The sequence below is a fragment of the Athene cunicularia genome (assembly GCF_003259725.1).
Source record: "Athene cunicularia isolate RWA chromosome 17 unlocalized genomic scaffold, athCun1 chr17_part1, whole genome shotgun sequence".
In the NCBI taxonomy this organism is placed as follows: domain Eukaryota; kingdom Metazoa; phylum Chordata; class Aves; order Strigiformes; family Strigidae; genus Athene; species Athene cunicularia.
In genome coordinates this window covers 2,409,681-2,429,748 of record NW_020799122.1, presented here as the reverse complement: position 1 = coordinate 2,429,748, position 20,068 = coordinate 2,409,681, and the positions used below count along the sequence as shown (strand labels likewise).

Here is a 20,068-nt window from a genome sequence, read left to right as displayed (position 1 = left end):
CCGCGGGGCTCGGGCGGCGGCTGGCCGCGGGAAGCGGCCTTAGTGAGGGCAAATGGGCCGCCGGAGCGGGGAGAGGGCGAGGAGAAGCCTCGGTCAGGGGGTTGGGGACCCGCAAGGAAAGTTGGAGCTGCGCCCTGGCTTCGTGTGTACTTCAACGTGCAGAATGAAGTTGGTGGCTTTTAATGGGTGAGGTACGGTCTCACATAAAAGAATGAATAAGGAGCAGCTTTAAAACGAGTAAAATTTACCTTTCACCCACTCCACCTGAGGAGAAAAGCGCGAATGCACGCCGTATTTCTCCCTGCGATCAGACTGAAGTGTCCAAAATGGGAAGAGAAATAAAACAATCGTGAAGAAAAAAACCCACTGCTTTTCAAAAATTCAACTCAGGTTTCAGGTATTACTGATTTTTTTTTCCTGACCCGTTGCAGGACGATGATGGCGAGTTCAGAGTTTTCATCCCTTTCTGAAGACCTCGAAGTTGTGATCTCTGCTGCTTTTCAACAAGGTTCCTCCCACAGAAACAAGGTGTGCGTACAAACACGTAATTACACATAGAGTCAGTACCTACCTGGTGTCATAAAGATTGTCACCTTTGGAAAAAGTTCCATGGTTGAGTTCTGGATTAGGCTGGATTAGGAGAACTATTGGTGATTCATGGCTAATCATTAACTTCTATTGGTCATAAAAGTTGGTAGTTAATGGGCAGGTAGAGGGATGTGCAAGCTCATCGTGTGGCATTGCTGTACTGATAGTGTGGGATTGATGGCTTCTTTGTAAAACACATAGCAGCCTGTGGATGAAAAACGGTATTAGACTACTAGAATACTACTACTACTAGAATAGAGATATTTATTTAAACAGTTGATATTGTTCTGTGGTTAGACTCCTCCTTGGAGGTAGCTTGAATTTTGCTTTATGTACCAGAGGAGCAAAGTTTTTGGTTAGGCAGCATGACTGAGAAGAATCTCTGCCTGAGTGCCGAATGCTGAAATGTGCTCCTGTTTCTTGAAGTCTCCAAGTGGGACGAACTGCATCAAGTGAAGGACCAACACTTTCTCCCAGCGAGAGTGAGATACCTGAACGGTCTTTCTGTTGCTGGATGAACTCCTGCTGCCACACTTTTGCTAGCTGATTTCAGACTGATCCAGATTAGCAGCGTATGAGACTAAAGACTAAATCTGTCTCAAGATCCCTGAGTGCTTATGATCCATTAAAATTCCCTTCTGTCCTTTATCTTTACTTACATGCTTGTGTGACAGCTGACACCTGCTGTTTCAATATTAGTAATTCTAAAATATTTTTGCTTTGTTCCATTGTCTACAATTTTGTGGGAGTTCACCTGTATTCTTGCACAATTAATCTAAACAACTTTGTAGGCCATGTCTTTCTTTATCCATTGAGTAGGTGCAGTGGAGAAACCACTATGGATGGAAGTGGTTCCAGCAGCAGCAGTTTTACTGACCTGCTAAAATGTTGAACCATGAGCAGTGCGGTTGCCAGCTCATGTTGAAGGTGATTTGACTGAGCTGCTTCTCTAAAATTCATCATGTCTCTTTCCATTCCCCTGCCATGCAAAATATCCATAGGAAAGACAGAAGAAAATGCTAAATTGTCCAAAACTGCTGTGTACATTTAAAATGTGTAAAGTGAAATGTGTAAAAGGAAGAGAGAACCTTTGAGCTGTCTAAAGAAGAAACTGAACATTTTTATGTAGGCTGAAGTTGTCATCTCCATACAGCTCTCAAATATCGTGCAGCAGCTTGCAACGCCATACAATATTTGACCATGATTAATAAATATGATATAATTAAATTAGAATTAATGGGATTCTGTGACCTGGTGCCTCATTGTGTGAAAACAGTTCAGTCCTCATCCAAAGAGACCAGATCCAAGGACAGCAATATCACCTGGTTCTTTGCCTTGTTACTTAGAAAATGAATTACTAAGTGTCTTGTGGGATATGGTCTTTTCACTGTTAGTATCTAAGGCAACATAGACAATATTTCTTCTATATAAATAATTGGAAAGTCATCAGCTTAAAAATTTTGATGATTGTCAATTTGAACTTTTTCTATGCTGTTCCTCATACTGTAGAGGTCCTTCCTGTGTCGTGTAACAATGTGGTTAAAATTTGTCATTAAAAAAAATCTTATAGTCTATCAGATGGCAAGTAGTTAACAGCAGAGCCGAGCCACATTTTCTTGTCTTCCTCCTTAAAACAAAAGCAATGCATTTAGAATAAGCATCTAAGAAACAGGAGAAAAAGAGTCTTATAATGCAGTTCCCATAAACATAACAAAGATATGGAGGTATCCTTTAAGGGAAGAGGTCAAACAGTGGAGTTGATTATGTATGAAAGCAGCATCGCGTTTAACTGTCTGTGGGAGCAGCTTGTAGGGATAACAACGCACAAAGTCAGCGGATGCGTAATCTTCTCCAAGCAGGGAATGCCATCATGCAGACAGGTCCGAGCACACCTGGGGCAGTTTTGACCAGAATACATTTACAATAGAATGTAACATGGTAGAATACGTGGTATTGACACACATAATATTATAAGGATGTTGAGAGTGTCTGCAGTTTCATCTTTGTTTTTTCTGACCTTAGGGTCTTCTGGCAAATAGACTGCTTAGTGTCTCAGCACTGATTAAGAGGGAAGGAAGGATGTGCTTGAAATGGGAGGAACAGCCCCTGTGGAAACAGAGTAGATAAGCTGTGACAAACCCTTGTCACGCATAGCAGATTTGGCACTAGAAAAGTCTAAGCTGGTGCAAATAATAAGGTAAGTGCTTTTAAAATTAATATGAGTTGAGCATTAAAAAATGTACCACATGGGTCTACCTTATTTCAGCAAAGAACAGGAAGCACCTATTCACTTGCCTTGTCATTAAAGTGAAAACTATGCAATTAAAGACCTTTATCCTTCACAAAGCTGGCAGCATTACTTCATCTAAAGCTGCAGTATCTCCACAACTCCTGTTGTGCTCCTGTGTACACATTTATGTTGGCATTTTGCTCAAAGAGAAGACAGCCTTCTATCTAATTTTAGATGGGCCTTCATTCCATTTATTTTACTGTATTTGGGCGTTTGCCAGTCAAGTTGGAAAAACCCCAGGGCGGTGGTGGGCAGTGATTCTTCAGTGGGTTATTGCTGCCATCTACTGTTTTCTGTTGTGTGTTTCGCACAGGTAATTTCTATAGAGTTAACCAGCGTGGGTAAGTCCCCTCTCCTTTCCTTTCAGCTGTGTGAACTGAGTAATGTTGTCATGTTTAATACAATTTTAGTTTTCCTTAAATACTGAAGTTAAGTAAAGCATCAGGGTTAATAACGGGTAGCTGTAGTAGCTCAGAAGTCCTTTACCACACACCAGTGAGAGGCCTCTGGATCTGAGTTAGATCAGATTCCTTCTACAGATTGTGAAGGCTCATGAAATACTAAAAGACTAAGTATGAAAAGAGAGAGATGAAAAATGTAACCTTACTAAATAATATCTGAATGTCTTCTCATTCTAATTTTTGGTTCAGTGAATAAAGGAATTAAAGAGTTTGATTTTTGTCTGGCTAGAAGACAACAGTGGACTTGAAAATTGATTTACTAATCTCTAGGCTTTGTGAAGAGAAAAAATTCATTGGATTTTGCCTTTATCATTTACATAAGTCAGTTTGATTTCAAATATGGAAGTACCTGTCAACAATAACTCCTCAAGTATTACTCTGTAGGAAAGCCTGCATGTGTTTAATCTTTCTTTGAATGCTGATGTGTCTGGCAGGCAGTTAGAAAGAGCATTTGTGTGAGGTGTATCACCCTTGGAAACACCTGTTCTGTTTCTTCTGCGGGCAGTAGCTTCAGTTTTCTGTTATCTCTCAGAAGGGAAATAGCCTACAGTCAGTATATTTATTTACCATATGTTTAGCAATATGTGATTCTTCAGTAGGAAACACTGAGAGCAGTGGAGAGCAGTGTAGGAGGCTGCCATTAGATGTCAGCATGAGATTAACCACGATGACTGCCAATGACAGGCTTGTTTGAAGCATGTATTTTAAGTATATTGATTTTTGTTACCTCAGTCTTTGTTTTAAACCCCTTTCTTATACTAAAGTAAGTTGTAGTCCATAATGATTATGGAGTAATATCAAAGGCTATTGCTGAAAATCTCTTTGATTCTTACCGTAAAAAGTTGCTGGATGTGGAATGTTTAGCTTCCGAATCCCATTTGGAGTTGCTTATTTTATCACAGTCATAGAATCCCAGGTTGGCAGGGTCCTCATGTGGTCCAACCTTTCTTGGCAAAAGCACAATACTGAATTTTATGTGTAACTTCAGTTATACACACGCTCTTCTAAGCTCACGAAGTGTTACGTGTTGTCAGCTTCCCACAGGGACTCTGCATGACAATTCAGTAACAAGGTGTGGTGGTCTGCTTTGTTCTGCTGTGCTTTTCCCAGTTTACACTAAATTTTAAGGGACTCTTACGTTATTTTCCATTGCTATTTACCATTCAGAGTTTTTAAGGGTGAACTTAACTTCAAGTATGCTACTTACTATATACGTGTTTAAATATTTTGTTGAATTTTTAATTGGAGCTAGGTCCCTGGAGAATTGTTTCACTTAACATTATACATTTCCAGTAGGTCAGCCTATATATCTTTCAGTTTTATTCTGAAAAACACTGCTTTGAATCAGTTTCTTCTAAAATGTCTAAAAGTAATCAAAACCAGAATGCTAGTTCAACAAACAGTTCCCACGTTATAAAAGTCTGCATTTCATTTAGTTGCCTATTTTTATATCATGGGATTATTTGTGTTCAGTGGAAATAGAATATGTATATGTTGGAATCAATAATCCCCAAATAGGAATGTTTTCAAATCCGGTTTCTTTACGAAGACTGATTTCTCCCACATTAAAAGATATATTGTTTAAATTATCTTTGAGTCTGGGAGGTTCATTATTTTTAGGTTGTTTACACTTACAGAAAACATAAAAAAGACCAGTTGGAGCAAAGCTTGTCCCGAGGGAAGCCTGAGTCCCTGTGACTGCTGTGCACGTATTGTAACCACAGAGAATAGGGGTCTCTCCAGTCAGTTGCTGCTGCTCGGGACATTTGAGCTTTGAATCAAAGTTGTAAGATAATATGCATACTTTTTTTTTTTTTTTTTTTTTCAATCTGGTCAAATTTTCAGCAAATTATTTTACTTCCAATCTGTCTACACATTCTACAAAACTAACTCCTTTAAATTCTCCCACACGTCCTGTTGAGGAATATTAGAGTCCACAAATACAAATCGAAGTCAAATTAAACTGCTTTTGCTCATATTTGCCTACAGAGACTATATTGGAAATAATACTTCTTTTTTTTTTTTTGAAGTATTTTTTATGGTTCAGAGAGCTATCAGACTGAGTTTTCACAACTTGTTGGCAGTCTAAGATCTCCCATCATGGCCCTGGAGCCAGGTGAGGGTGATCTGTTGCTCTTCACGTCACACTCCTCTCATTCTTTGACTGGATACTGTGGGAAGAGGGATGCAGAATCAACTTTGTTGGCATTGTGTTGAACTTCCCCTTCACAAGGAACTGTCAGAAAAAAAGTAAAAAAGAACAGAATAATGGGTTGTAACTGTTGGAAATTTCCCAGTGCTCTCAGGTACGTTTCTTGCGTAACCTTTTTCCTATTCCCTTTGGCATTTCATATGCCAGTCATGTGCGCAAAGGTTTTACTTGTCATTTCTGGTCTTACCCAGAATTCATCTGGCCAGCCAGTGCTCTCTTTGATTTTTCAGTATAATGATTTCTTTGCTTCTGTAGGTTTGGCAAAAGAGAAAATTTGTGTTTAACAAAACAGAAAAAGCTTTAGGTAATAAAAAAAAAGAAAAAAAAAGGACCTACTAGAACAAGTCAAAGTCATCAAGGTGCCTTAAAGCAGCAATGGAATGTCACTTTACTATTCAAGAAACCCAGTCTCAGAAGAAATCCTCCTGTAGTATGTCAGTGAAATTGCAAGTTTGTCTCACACTTAGATAGCCTGGAGGTTTCAGCACTTGTAACTACTACATCACTAAAATTTAGGAGCAGAACTGCATTCCATGACACTGGCATGCTTGGAAGAGTTAGTTGCAGAATAAGAGATTATATTACTGAAAAAAAAAATAGATTTGAAGTGCTGCACATTTCACTCTGTGTATTTAATAGTTCTGTATTTTAAAATAGAATAACTGTAAGACACAACGCATTTCAGGACAAACAGTATAATCTAAATCTGATGACAAAAGTAACAAAGCCTCTGAGGATGTTTTCTGTTGCAAATACATTTCTGGCAGCAGTGATTCAACGATATTGGATTCGTAAAAGAACTAAAGAAAACTCTAAGGAAATAAAGACAAACGTTTGGATTACTTCACTTGTTATTCACTGTAAAATTGACTCTGAGCTGGGAGTCAGTGGCAGTGGAATGTGGCGAGTGCTATCAGTCACGTTAATGACTGCAGAACAGTGCACATGGTATTTTATTTTCCACACTCACAGAAGCCTCACCCCTTACACAAAGGGGAAGCGTCAGGTCACTTGCAGAGAACATGCACATTATCATGGACACTACTATTTCTAAGCCCGTTGCCTATCGGAAGGTGGCAATACCCATGGATGTGCAGAATGGGAGAAATACTGTGAGTCAAAACAATGATTCTGGATTTCTGTGCTTTTGTGGAAGGAAACACCTGTGGCAACAGCATGCAAAATGGAGTTTTTGAAAGGTTATGGTAAAACTTGGGCTTAAAGCACAGTTTGATTTTATACCTTTTGTAAACAGAGCGTTATTCTTTGTTTATAAATATTATAAATATATTTTTATATATTATATATTGTATATTATATATATTTATATTGTGTCAGAATGTTCATGAAATGTCCCAAACCTGTGTTCATCACTTGCATGGCATTCTTTTTACCTGTCAAGGTTCATATGAGGCTCAAGTATCTGTAACAACCTTTGACAGGAGATTTTAAGTGCCAATGGGACTTGACTGACAGAGATTTTACTAGATTACCAAAAAATACTATTTTCCCTGTTGTTCCCCTGCCCCTGGCAGCTGTTCTTGTCTTGCCTTTTTCTTTGCTTTTATCAGTCCATTTCATTCAGTGAGGCAGATCTGTGCCTCAGATTTATACTGTAATTAGAAATAGTCGTACAGGTTTCCACAAATAAAAGCTTGTATCTCACTAGAACAACGACAACATAGTTCATATGCTGTCCTTAGGCTGTGAAGAGCATTAATCCTGGTGTGACAGGCGATGTGGGGGTGAATGAAGTCACTGCCTCTTATTTCCTTTCTTTACTACTTTTCCACCTCAGAGATGCACCGTGATGATAAGGCTGAAAGCGAGAGACTCCGTGTAGCAGGGACATGGTTCAGCTGTGTCTGGCTGTACTTTATTTAAAGCAAGCACAAAAGACTGGAAGAGCACTAAATAATGAAAGAGCTAATTGGCGTTTTTGAAAATCTAGCATTAAGTAAAGCTGAAAGTTTATGAACAGGTTTGATAGAGAAACTGAGAGCCCCATGATGTGTTTCTATGGAAACTACAGTTTAAGGTTTCTATCTGATGAGATTCTAAAAAGAGTACAATCTGCTTTTTTATTTTTCTGACTTGGGTAGACAGAGGATAAATACAGCAGAATCGGTATTGCAAAGTGATCTTTAGAAAGATAGTTAATGAAGTGCTGCAGGATGAAAACTGCTGTAAATATAAGGTGGCATTTCTGTCTTAATCATTGCCTTTAATGATGAGATTTTTAGGACAGATTGCTGGTGAGAAGCTGCATCTTAGCGGTAAACGTGTTGGGATATTTTTTTCTATTCAGCTGCTGTTGAAGTATGTAATTATTTGTACTTAGTCTGAATATGAGAGCATTAACATCTTGCTTAGAGTTGGTCACAGGTTGTGGAAACGTCTTGTGCGCATCTCTGGTGATTTCCAGTCCCAACTCATCACATTTCTGCTTTCTTCATTCTGCCTGGTCACCCCTGCTGGTAAATGTCTCCCCTGAGCCCCGTTACTCCAGTCCCAGATTCCCACGGAGCTCTGCCAGCGGCCTCCTGGTAGTCTGCAGAGCTGACCTCTGGTTACACTGTGCTGAGCCATCCCTTGCACAAATGCTGTGTCGTGCAGGGATGACGAGGCTGAGACTGTACAATTTATTCATCGTATCATGAGTGAAACATGCTGGTCAGAGATGAAAGCTATGATTCACTAAGCCATGGTGCTATTTCTGTCCATGCTTTTATTCGCTTTGATTTCCCTTTCTTAATCAACATAGATCAGTTCACAGCCTTAGAATTCATTATGTACAATCTATTCATTCTCACTTTCTACCAGATCTTTCAGTAGTTCACGACAGAGACTGATCCTCACTTAATCAAGTTTTTGTTCAGAAGTCAGTGGCACCTTGTTCTAGCTGTGATTAATTCCCTCACAATTCCATGGGCCATACAAATAGCTTCATTATGAAATACCATATGGTCATGTTTAGAATTGGTTGAGGCTGAGACATTTTCATCTTTGACTGTCTTCTAATATTGACTGCCAGAGCAAATGAAATAACACGTATTTTTACTTTCACTCTAATGAGGAAAAATACTGAATTAAAGCTATCTGAATAGTAATAAATGCTGTCTCTCTTCTCTCACACAGAAGGAATCATACCCATCTGCATGGTGATGGTTTCTTACAAAGCAACAGATGGCTCTAGCAGCCAAGAACAAAAGCCCTGGGACTTTACTCTCACCTTCTGTATGTATTGTAAAATCTCAGTACAGCTAAGGTGTTTGTAGAGATTATGGTAGTGGAATAAATACTTTTAGAATACAGTGTAGGTATGCAGAAAAGAGCCTGGTTTACTGTATTTCTTTTGTATAGATGTGAGTAAATTATTAACTTGACCCAAAATGTAAGAGAAACCTTTTTTTAAAAAGCATAAATTAAATTATACATTTTTTCAGTCTCAAAAAAAGAAATAACATATTACAGAAAAAAAAAATTGTCTATAAGTGAATGGAATACTTGGAATTTTAGTTGAAGACCATTGTTACAAATCTAGAATGATGTGCATAGTTTTGGAAGGCAATTTAAAAACCTGTGTGTCTGTGATTTGTGCTTTGTTTTTTACTGAGATATAGCCACAATTGTACCCGTGCTCCAGTTCAGGAACTACTTAGACTGTTTTACACGAAGTATAGATTCTCTTCTGAATTGGTGCTTTAAATATAAAAGTGATATGGAAAACAGTAGAAATTTGCTTCCAATTTAAGGAATTTTCTTTCTTCCCACCTCAGAAAACTCAAAGGTACCTGCAGTATCTTTCCTGTTGCTTTGGCTCTTCATTTTTTATTGAACTGTTTCACATGTTTGCTGCTACTTTCCTTTGGGGGATGCATGAAATACTTTTTCACAAGTATAATGTGGAAAATAATGTAGAGAGCACTGTTTCCAACAGCAGCTACCAGGCAACCTTAAAGTTCAGGATTTTTCATTCTGACACTTCTTGATACTGGAAAGGAAATATTTTTGCTTTGACTAGTCTGATTTGTTAGATGGATTGAGTAGAGTACCCCAGGTGTTTGGAGCTCTAGCACAAAATACAAGGATTAATTAATACGAGTTTAGATAATTTTAAAGATAATGACAGTGGTTTAATGGGAGAAAAATCTACTGTCTCCATTGTACAAAATGAAACAGAAATAGGCTGGTGCCAGCAGTTAAACAATGTAAAATAATGACATCGCGTTAGCTCTATGAGCCTGTTTAAAGTAACTGACTGAAATTATCCCAATGACACATTCACAGTTCGAAAAAAAAAATAAAAAATGAATCCACAATGTCATGCATTTCTGGCCTTCATAATTCCACTCTCATTTCACTTCTGTATGCATTCTCCCCAGAATTTGGGATACCAGTGCAGGATTCTAGAAAGCTAAATTGCTGTCAGAGGGCTTGAAAAGGATTAATTATCACCATGCCAAATTACAAGAGGTTTTATTTTTCCTTCCCTGATTTATAATCTGATTGCAGAGACAGAGAGCTTAATCAGTAGAGAGCATCCTATACATTTGTGAAGATACTGAGAACCTGAAGTAATTCTTGAGAAAGAAGAAAGCAAAGAGCTAAACTAGAAAGTATACATGAGCATTGAAATCCGACCTAGTTAGACTACTGACAGTCCCAAAGATGTTGTATTCTTCCACCCTCCTTTTCTTTTTGTGTCCTGTATAAGGAACTCTACAAGCTCATAAACACTCATCTTTCCAGAGTTTGTCTGCTAAATCTTTCTCTGCAAATTAGCGTCCTTGACACGTTAAGACAGAGGAAGAAATCTATCACGTGAGCCAGGTGCTTTTCAAAAGTAATTTGCTCAATGACTTCTGCCAAATCAGTTAAAAATTCAATAGACCAAAAGTGGGGATGATGAGTTATTTCACGGGAGCTAGTGGAAGCCTGAAGGCAAATATAAAGGAGCAGCAAACAGTAGAATGGCTGGTTGAGGTGTAGTGAGATGTTTCATTAATGTGCAAAAAGAAACAAACATCCTGAATCCAGCTTTATCTAGGCTACATGAGGATACCTCCTGTATCACAGGATGCAAATGTGTTGGTAGAAGGCGAACAGGACCCTTTTTTAATGAGATATTTGAAACTAGTCAATAAGGGCTTTTTCTTTCTTGTAGCTCCATGTGCTTTTTAGCCCTGCTGTGAAAGAGGAGCCGGTGACAGATTGCCTGGGGGAAGAAAAAAAGGGGGATTCCTAAGAGTCATTAAAATGCTGTGGCTCATTCCAGCATTTAAATAGTTATTGCAGCAAATTTAAATTTCTTTAAGCAAGAGGAAATTCTCTGGATAATTATCTTTGACCTCTTAACTTGGTAGGATGGAAGAGGGAGTGGATGCTTCTAGGCAAAATAGGAGATACGAAATGAAAAGCCTCCCTCAAACTACTGCAGAGTTGTGACTTTTGCAAATTTTGAGTGAAAGCCAGAGTTACCTGAAGCCACTGTTCAATCACTGCTGGTGAGATTATCCACTTAGTTAGGCAGTGGAAAGGGAGACAGTCCAAAGGTGGCTGAAGATATTCAGCTGCTTTGTATGTGCCTGTTCAGTTTTCAGCTTGGTCTGAAATGGGGGAAGGAGGAGAATGTGCCTGTCTGTCACGGTGGCAGCAATTCCCTCTGCAAGGCTCGGACAAGGCAATATGGGACCAAGTCCTTTGCAGTCAGGGCGTAGTGCTTTTTGCTTTGTTCGTTATGCAATGTGTTCTGGGATTTCTGCTGCTGAGTGAAATCTCCTACATCCCCAGAGAGCTCAGCTTTATTATGCCCATTTTACAGGTGGTTAAAGAAGGAATTTGCATTGATTTGAGTCTACAAATTACTGATAAGACTGTATTATGCATAGGGTAAGCGATTTTGATGATCACCCCTGCTTTACACCTAGCAGCTCAGACTCCTTGTGATGGAGGTTATAGTTCCTTAGCATCTAAGCCTTCTGTGTTTACCTCTGTATATTTTTGGAATTATATCCACACTATCAATATGGTTAACTACAAGTCCTGACTGAGCTGAAATTGCGACAGTAATTCCAAATATATTATGTGCTGTATTATACAGTAGAACAGGAGAGTTACAGCAAAATGTTTACCCTATAGGGCCAGCCAGAACATTATTTAGAAAGAAAATAGAAATAATTAAACCATTATGGCCTCTAACTCTCCTGCTTGGTTGACAAGGTGTAGTTGGTTAGAAGGTTAGATAAATTTGATGACTATGTTTAAATTACTAGATATGATGATAACTTTTTAAGAGGATATATATTTAGTAAATCTCTCTAATAAAGCACTGCTTCTAGAAGCTTTTACTCACATTTTCTTTAGAGCTATCAAGATGACTCTTTAGCCAGTGACTGTTATTGCTTGCCTCTATACAGTGTTTGTTGAGCAGCTGATTATCTGATAATAGAACAGTTTCTGGTATGCTATGTGATAGAAATTTTACTTTTATTTCTACTGCTTCAGCAGGACAATTTCATATCGAGTATAACTGTTATTAGTCATAGCTAAAGTAACATGAGGGAGCCCCAAGAAGCTATATAGATTTGTGACAGATACATTGCTTTATGACTCCCCACTGGCCTGATTTTTGACATATTTTAAAACTTGTTTAGCTGGAAGCATTTTTTAGGATTATTACTGTTAATTATTTTACTTAAACTAACAAGATGCTTTTTTCATTTACATGGGAGAAGGTTGGTATATACATTAAACAGAATAATCTGACTTCAGTGCTATTTTGGCATCTCATTTATTTTTATTTTTTAGTGGAACTAGATGAATTAGGAATAATTGTTTGGTGTGTAATATGCAGTGTGGATGTTGTGGCTGTTCTTCTGTGTGTGGTCGTGCAGTTAACTCACATCAGTTTCCATATACTGGGCAGGGCCTGATTTTAGGAAGAAATCTCTAAGGAACACCACAGGCTGGGAGGGAATGGTGTTGTGATTTCAGCAACTGCGAGTGTTTACTGGTAGCCAATGTAGCGCCGCAGGTTAAAAAAACGCAGTGGAAGCATAAAACAATCCCTGACATCTTATGTGTCATTCAGGATCCTGTGACATCTCTGAAACCATCAGCCTTTGTCTTGTCTGGGTTCTAGTCATGAATAGTTGCTCTGTGCCTCGCTGAATTACCTCGCTGTGTCAAAGGAGTGATCTGCCTGGGCTCTTGGTAGGACCGTGACTGTCAGTCACGTGCCTGGGACCTTATCACAAGACCTTGAGTTAATCATGAGATATATTAAATGAAGATGGCTAATAGGGGCAGTAGAGCTCTCTTAATCCATTCTGGTCTATCTGTGCCTCATGTCCTTCGGATACAGTGATTTTCCTACATGCATTGTTACTACTTGCTAAGCAGCTGCTGCAATGTACCCCGGTGGGGAATGATTCCACTGTAGTTCATATATTGCATTGAATCTGCAAAAAACTGTTGAGTTCTCTGGATGACTGTGTGTTACTACATCATGTTGTATTTTTACTTTAATATGTATATACCTACTGGAATGGTGATGTAATTAACAGTATGTCATGTGACCAGCTCACTGCTGCTCTCCCAGGCTGGATCTGTGGTGGACACAGAAAACTGCATACTCTTAGCAAAGGTCCTTGAAGTTGCCAGTTGTTTGGCCCTCTCTGATAGTCCACCTGTTTTGGGGGTTTTTTTGATGCCTTGTACCTAGGGAGTGGGTGCTGGAAAGAATGTCCCCTCTTATACATCAGCTGAAGATGCATTTCCTTCTGAGCCTGCAATCTATTTCCTAAATCACTATTTTTGTTTAATTTGCAGAAGACTTAAGGTCTTGTTCCTTGTAAAGTTGTGAGTAAAGCTCCCTCTGACTTTGGTTAGAATGGAATCAACAGGGACAATGGGTGAAATACCACTGCTTGCCTCTCCTTTCATCTAAAGGACTGTGTCTTAATGGGTTGCAAGCTTTCTCAGCTGAAGTCGTCTTGCATTTGGAAGGGATTTATGTTTCTATTTCTTGCTGTATGGATTTCTTGGACTTTTTCATGTAGGTTTAAAATACACAGGAAGCGGCTGAACAGTCTGTCCACAGAGATGCCTGCTACACTGAAGTAATTAAACTTGTGCCAGTGTTTCCACTATAAAATGCATTTCTCCAAGTTTTATTACTCAGCTTCAATAGTTTGTTCTTGTAAACAAGATGTAACTCAGACACAAATTGTTTTCAAACGTGTTTTCAATGTCCATTTGCAAATTTTTGAGCTGTAACACAACCAGAGGAGAGACCTGAGCAGTCAGCTGACTTTTGGCTTTCATAAATCACAGAGAAATGTTTTATTTTTCTTAGTGAAATGGTGCAACTTGTACCTAATGAGCCTCACTGCTAGTGGGGATCTTAGGCTTAATGTTTGTTTCTGCTGTGATTGCAGAGAAACATAAAAATGAGAAACAATTTCACACGGACTTTCAGCCCTTGCGCCTCTCCAAGTGTTATGGATACTAGGACATAAAGTACCTTGCAAGATCCTTTCCCTCTAACATCCTCAAAATCAGTGTTCGATACACGTTTTCCAGCTGATATTTTTTGCTTTGCTGACAGCGCAGCATGTATGTGCAATCAAATTTTCAACTACTTCCTTTGAGCAATCTGCAGAAAGTCCAACAGTCCTCACCCAGGACTAAATGTGCCAGATTCCTAGTCAGTCAAGTGCTTACAAACAACATGTTCATACTGCTGTGAGAAGCCCTCTCGGCTCTGGGCACTTCAGCAATGAGTTATTTTGCCCAGTTTCCTTTGGCCAGGAGTGTGAGCAGTTCCTGTTTAGCACTGGCTAGACACATCTGTGCTCAGAATTGTAGTGGTAGTCTCCCTGCATTGTTTTTCAAGTACTCTTACGTATGACAAGAAATTACTGTGTACTTTCTCCTTCTTTGCTGAAGAGTTCTCCAACAGTTTGGTTCTTGCCTCTGCGCATTCACGCATTCAACTTTCACGCGTAGGTTAGAAATTGTATCTAGGCTTAGTTACCTATGGGGCGTGAGGCCAGCTGATCAGAAGTTAGACCGATATGATAGATAACATTTCCAGTCCTGCCCGTGTGCCGTTTACACGTGGAGATTTCAGCTTTTCAGTAGTCATTTACACGATGCATAAAATACAAGCTCTGTGTTTGCATCTGCCACTCAACAGTTCCAGTCTTCAGGTTTTCATTACTCACATGTTGTAAGACAAGGTTTTCACCTACAGCACTGGTGATCTGCTGTTCCCCAGGGCTGTATGACACACTTTCACATGAATTTCCCACATTCTGCTCAACACTAGCTCCTCAGAAACTGACACTGGCTTTGACTGTAGCAGCAGTAAGTGGATTCCTCCTCTGATGAATGTTCAGTGATCTGTAGATCAAGAAGAAAATTGAGGTAAAAGGCAAGTGCAAAACACATTAATGGGAGAAGGAATCAAAGCATGGAGAACTCTAACCTAAGCTTTCAGTGGATGGTAGAAGAGAGGGAGATATTTCAGTCTACTGTATACACACATACATAGCTTTGGTGTAGTTTGCTAATTTGAAGGTTTGTAATCTCTTTTCTGTACTTGTGCTATTTCTACTGTACCTAGTTTTTTAAGAAGAAGGAAATCAGGAACGGCTATCAGTTAGATCTTGACAAGATGGAAGAATAACTGTTTGTTTGCATAAACCAGATCACTGAAATGATGTAGTTGAAAATATCTGTTAAAAAACAGTGACTGTTTTCAGCTGTGTCATTTTGGTGTTTCAGACCCTAGCAACTCACGAGCCAGGTGTACTGTCACTGTCAAGGAGATAGTGACCTGTAGCACGGAGTGGGAAAAAAAGGCCCAGGAATGAAGAACTCTGGAGTAGATGGCACCTTCAGAATTGGTGTGTTACACCTTGGCTGCGCTCTGAAAGCTGGCACAGGCCTGCAGTAAGTACTTCTGAATGTCTCAATATTACTATAGAGTAAAATACATTACTTATCCTGATACATAGGACTTATTTCCTTTACCTCCTGTAGAGCATGCTATATTAATCCTCTCTTGATATATTCTTTCTGTTGGGGTATTGCCAACACTACCAGGGAAGAGATATGAGCCACCATCACTGTTTTACAGTTATTCAGTTTTCCTTTCCTTGAGGGTAAATACCAACTTCATAAGAGAAGAAGAAAGTCTAATACAGGCACTTCAAAGTAGAACTATACAAATAATTGCATATGCATTCAAACTAAAAAATGTTTCCAAAAAGCTAACTTCTGTTTTTTTTTTCTGAGAAACAAAAAGGTGGATTGAAAGGAACACATATTGGTTGTTTCTGTTTGTGTTTCTTCTGTGTTCTTGATTTCTTCTAAAATATTTAAAAGTGTACTCAAATTTTGTCTAAAAACATTAATTTATATGGAGAAAATCCAGAATATTTCATCTAGAAATTAAATGATTTTCCACAGTGTTCCCATTCTGTGTCCAGTTTGGTCTTCCTAATACATGCTGCCGTGACAAAAACCTGTTTGTCAGAAAAATGTCGTCCCTTTCACCAATTATATGAGCCATGTTTCTCTGGTTGTCATTGATAAAATTCTTTCATTAAAACTTGATAAAAAAAGGGGGAAAGACATTCTGCAGTTTACTTGAGAACATATTACTCTGCATTGTGTCATATCATTCACTCTGGGAGATTAACGGGGGGAATGAGGGAATGTGCAGGGATGAGGAGTCTTGCACTTTGATATAAATTATTTTATTACTTCCTTCTCCCAGTTTTATTCTGTGTTCTTTTGCTTTCTCCCTCTAACGTGGCCAGGCTTGGCAATAACCCTAACGTCAGTTCTTCTCGCATAGCTGGAGATGTCTAATGAGGCAGCGCATCCTAGCAGGAGCTGCTTTCCTCCTCTGTGCTCCAGTCAATTTTTTCAGGGTTGGCAGAATCCAAGATCTGAACAGGTCCATCTTTTGCTCTTGAGGGACATACTTCTCTGGGGGTTTAATTACCAGTGAAAAGATTTGTTGATAAAGAAAGAGGACCTTGGTTTTTCACCTCAGCTGCTGTTTGTATGGAACTTCAGACTTTGCATGCAGTCTCAGTTCTTCTTGTCTTAACAGCTGCCTCTGTGCCAGCACTACTCTGCCAGCTGCTTTAGTGCTGTGCTGAAAATTCAGAGGAGGCTCCATTGCATGCAGTGCTCAGAACAATTCTTGCACAAAGTTTTCAAGCAAGGATTCCTTTCATCACCCTATCTCCAGGCACCTTCTAACCCGTTGGGATGTAGGTACGGTCAGAGAGGCCCGTCAGCACATTTGTGGCAGATTTTTCATCCTTTGATTACCTCTGCATCTATGTGTAGCCAGAATATCTCCCAACTGTTGCTTAGCTTAAGTGCAAATGACACATTAAGTCATTCTCCCCTCACAAACAAGCCAGAAGACAAACTCTTCACCCGACAGGGCTTCTGTCCTTCTAGGCAGATGTTGGCAGGCAGGTTCCAACACTCGGCAATTTTAAAGGGCGTTTGCTGTACCAACAGGACAGCTGCTTCCTACCGTACAAATCTGGTCTGTCACTGTATGTGTGTTTCCTATGGTCAAAAAGGCAGCATTTCCTTATGCCACTACCAGCCACCTTGCATGCTGTGTAGCATCTTTGTTTCAGAGTACAGTGCAGTGGGGATCCCTTGTGCTGATGCACTAGTGATCTTGTTCAGTCTCAGGTTTTGTCATGAACTTGGAGTGCCACGGGACCTAGCCAAAAGTAATTAACTCTGAAAAACAACCACAAAAATAAACCCTTATGAGACATTATGGCAGTAGAGAAGTTAAAAAGACTTGAAGAAGAAAAACAAGTTCAGTAGGTTGGATGTTAAAGACTATGATGTATCGATAAATATAGCCCAATTAAACTGAGTTGGACAAACTTTTCCAGCAGGTTGTATCCTGCTTTAATAGTTGGGATTTGCTGTCAGCAAACTCTGTCTCCTTGAGATTGATATAAATATAGACATAAAATGGCAAGCTTGACAAGTAGCATTTTATACCAGGCACGGTCTTGCTCGTTGTATTCTCCAGTCACTCATTGTCCTTTAATACCAAACTGTAAACCCAGCTTTTCAGTCAGTTTCAAACCAAATGTTCTGTATTATACTGTAACAACCTCTTCAGTAAAAAAAGTTTTTGCTTCTTCTGAGCAAAGAATTTGGTCTATGCATAAAACCCACACACATCTGGATTTCACTGTCGATTTTAAATATAATTTGTCATTATGGAGATTTCTTCCAGTTTCTGTTGTTTATGGGTGCCATTATGACTTTTTGGAAATTATAAATTATTTTCTTATTTGAAATTAAAAAAACCTCTAGAAGTAAGATCTGTGTCAGTAGGTAGTTTCAATCAGCATTGAAGTTCTAGTGAAATTTAAGTATGTGCTTACAAGAATTTGAGTTTTAAGAAGAGGGGACGTCTCCAGCCATAAGTAGCCATACCTGTTTTAGAACTCTGTAGGGGAAAACTGCTGGGTCTCTGCATTACGGAACACATGGAGAGAAAGTCCTTTGAAGAAATTTAATGAATTCAAAGACTTATGTGAAAATCAGTATTCTAATTATTGTACAAACCGAGAAGAGCTAGTGATCTGTTGAACTTAACCTCTTTTAACTGTGTCCTGGGATCCAGGGACAGTGAAGTAGAGGTGGCTGTATGTTGCTCATGTTTTACACTAACATCTGAAAATTACTTGGTTCATTAAGGAAAAACTTTCAAACAAAAGCTGAAATTTCTACGCCTCCTGCTGGGTTTAACCACTGTGTGGAGGACTGTGCTGTGTTAATTACCTAAGTGAATCTTGCGAAGAACAAGAGCTGGAGGAAGTGCTTCTCCATGTGCTTAACCTCCACAGGGACCAGCGCACCTACTGCCAGAGGTTTTACAAAGGGAAGGTCATTCCCTAGCTGCTTATGGCAGGTTTCTAGTAGTCAGAACTCATCAGCTGTCTGTCTTGTGTCTGACAGTGTATTCGGGTGCGTTATTAGTTGTCAGAAGTAGCCTTAATGCTCTGTAATCATCAGAGGTGAAAGCAGAGCATATTGCGTGTCCCAGGAGGTCACATTGTTATTTTCTCAGGAAGACTTTCTTACTCTCCTGCGACCATGCTGGTGTGTTTAGTGTATTTCAAACATTTGTAACAAAGACTGACCACTGTGATGCAGACTGAACAGGGACAGGGAGGCATTAGAAGCCCCTGTTTTGTATTGTGTTGGTCTAAGCAGTTCTGAAGCAGGAATAAGATCTAATGTTGCCTTGCCCTGTGGTTTTCTGATGCAAACCTGGAACTTTTTCTTAATACCTAGTGTCTCTGATGGAAGAAAAAAAAATTTTAAAATAAATTTGTTACCTTTTTGTGTGACTGAACGATCCAGTGAAAAGGGGTGCTACTTTCATATAACTGTGTTTTTCCATTTAAGATTCAACTAAACCAGACTTGGTTATTCCTGTGCAATCAACCCACCTTTAATAATGCTGGAAATAAAAGGGAGAAAGCCTTAGATAGTAGGACACGTATGTTGGTTGTTCAGAGAGGAAGAAAACTTATTAATGAAGGGAATACAAGATGACCATAATATAACACGTCACATGGTTGAAAGGACAAACAGATGATACTAGCCGTAGGATATAAGGTCCTTTGCTATGAGAAAGAAAGTGCCAAGAAGAAGCACATTATTTGCACTGGAGATGGATTAAGTGACTGAATTGCCATAGAAGGTTTGACAATGTGAATGCAACTGAACAGAAGGTCAGGGCATAACCTGGAAACTGCAGAGTGGAGCAAGGTGAGGAAACTGCAAAATATAGATCTGCCAAGAGGGAACACTTGACATAATTACCATTCCACATGATATTAAATAACTTTAGAGGATAAAGTCTACATTTAATTTACAATTGGGATACAATCTAGAAGGATTTGGATATCTTCTATTATTTTGCTTGTTCACATTGCAGAATTCGTGAGTGTGCGCTTATAGTGGCCTTTGCCCACAGCTGAAATGACTGCTGCGTTGTTAAAAAATAAATTCAAGGACAAGCAGTTGAATCTCGTTAAAAATGTAAGCAACAAAGGGGTATAGCTGTACTGGGATAGCATTTTGACTGCATGGCCTTGATACCTTGTTTATGGTGCTGTAAAGCTTCATTGTAAGAAATGACTCAAATGCTCTTTTTATTTCTCGAGTTTATTCTTATATACAGGCTTTGAATGTGAACATTTCCTGAGTGGTAAATTCTGTTTTGCCTTTGTATTGTCTATATCTTCTGTATCCATCTCTTGCCATCTCATAAAATGTTCATTATGTTGCACCCAAAGCAACTGGGCTGAACTTCCATTAGATGATTTAAGCTCAACAACAAAGCACAAGATCCAGCGCACTTGCCTGATCTCATAACTTTAAGCAAACAGTCGTAACCTCTGTGGATCCATAGCGCTCCTCTGACTTTAGAAAGTG

The 20,068-nt window shown here is 39.1% G+C and overlaps 1 protein-coding gene across 1 annotated transcript in view; it reads right to left on the bottom strand.

Annotated features, from left to right (window-relative positions):
- STOM (stomatin) overlaps positions 1-611 on the bottom strand; it is a 14,355-nt gene extending 13,744 nt beyond the window's left edge. Inside the window, exon 1 of the mRNA XM_026860642.1 lies at positions 572-611. Within this exon, the coding sequence (XP_026716443.1) occupies positions 572-611 (40 nt within the window). The remainder of the gene's footprint in view (positions 1-571) is intronic.
- Positions 612-20,068: the final 19,457 nt, after the last annotated feature.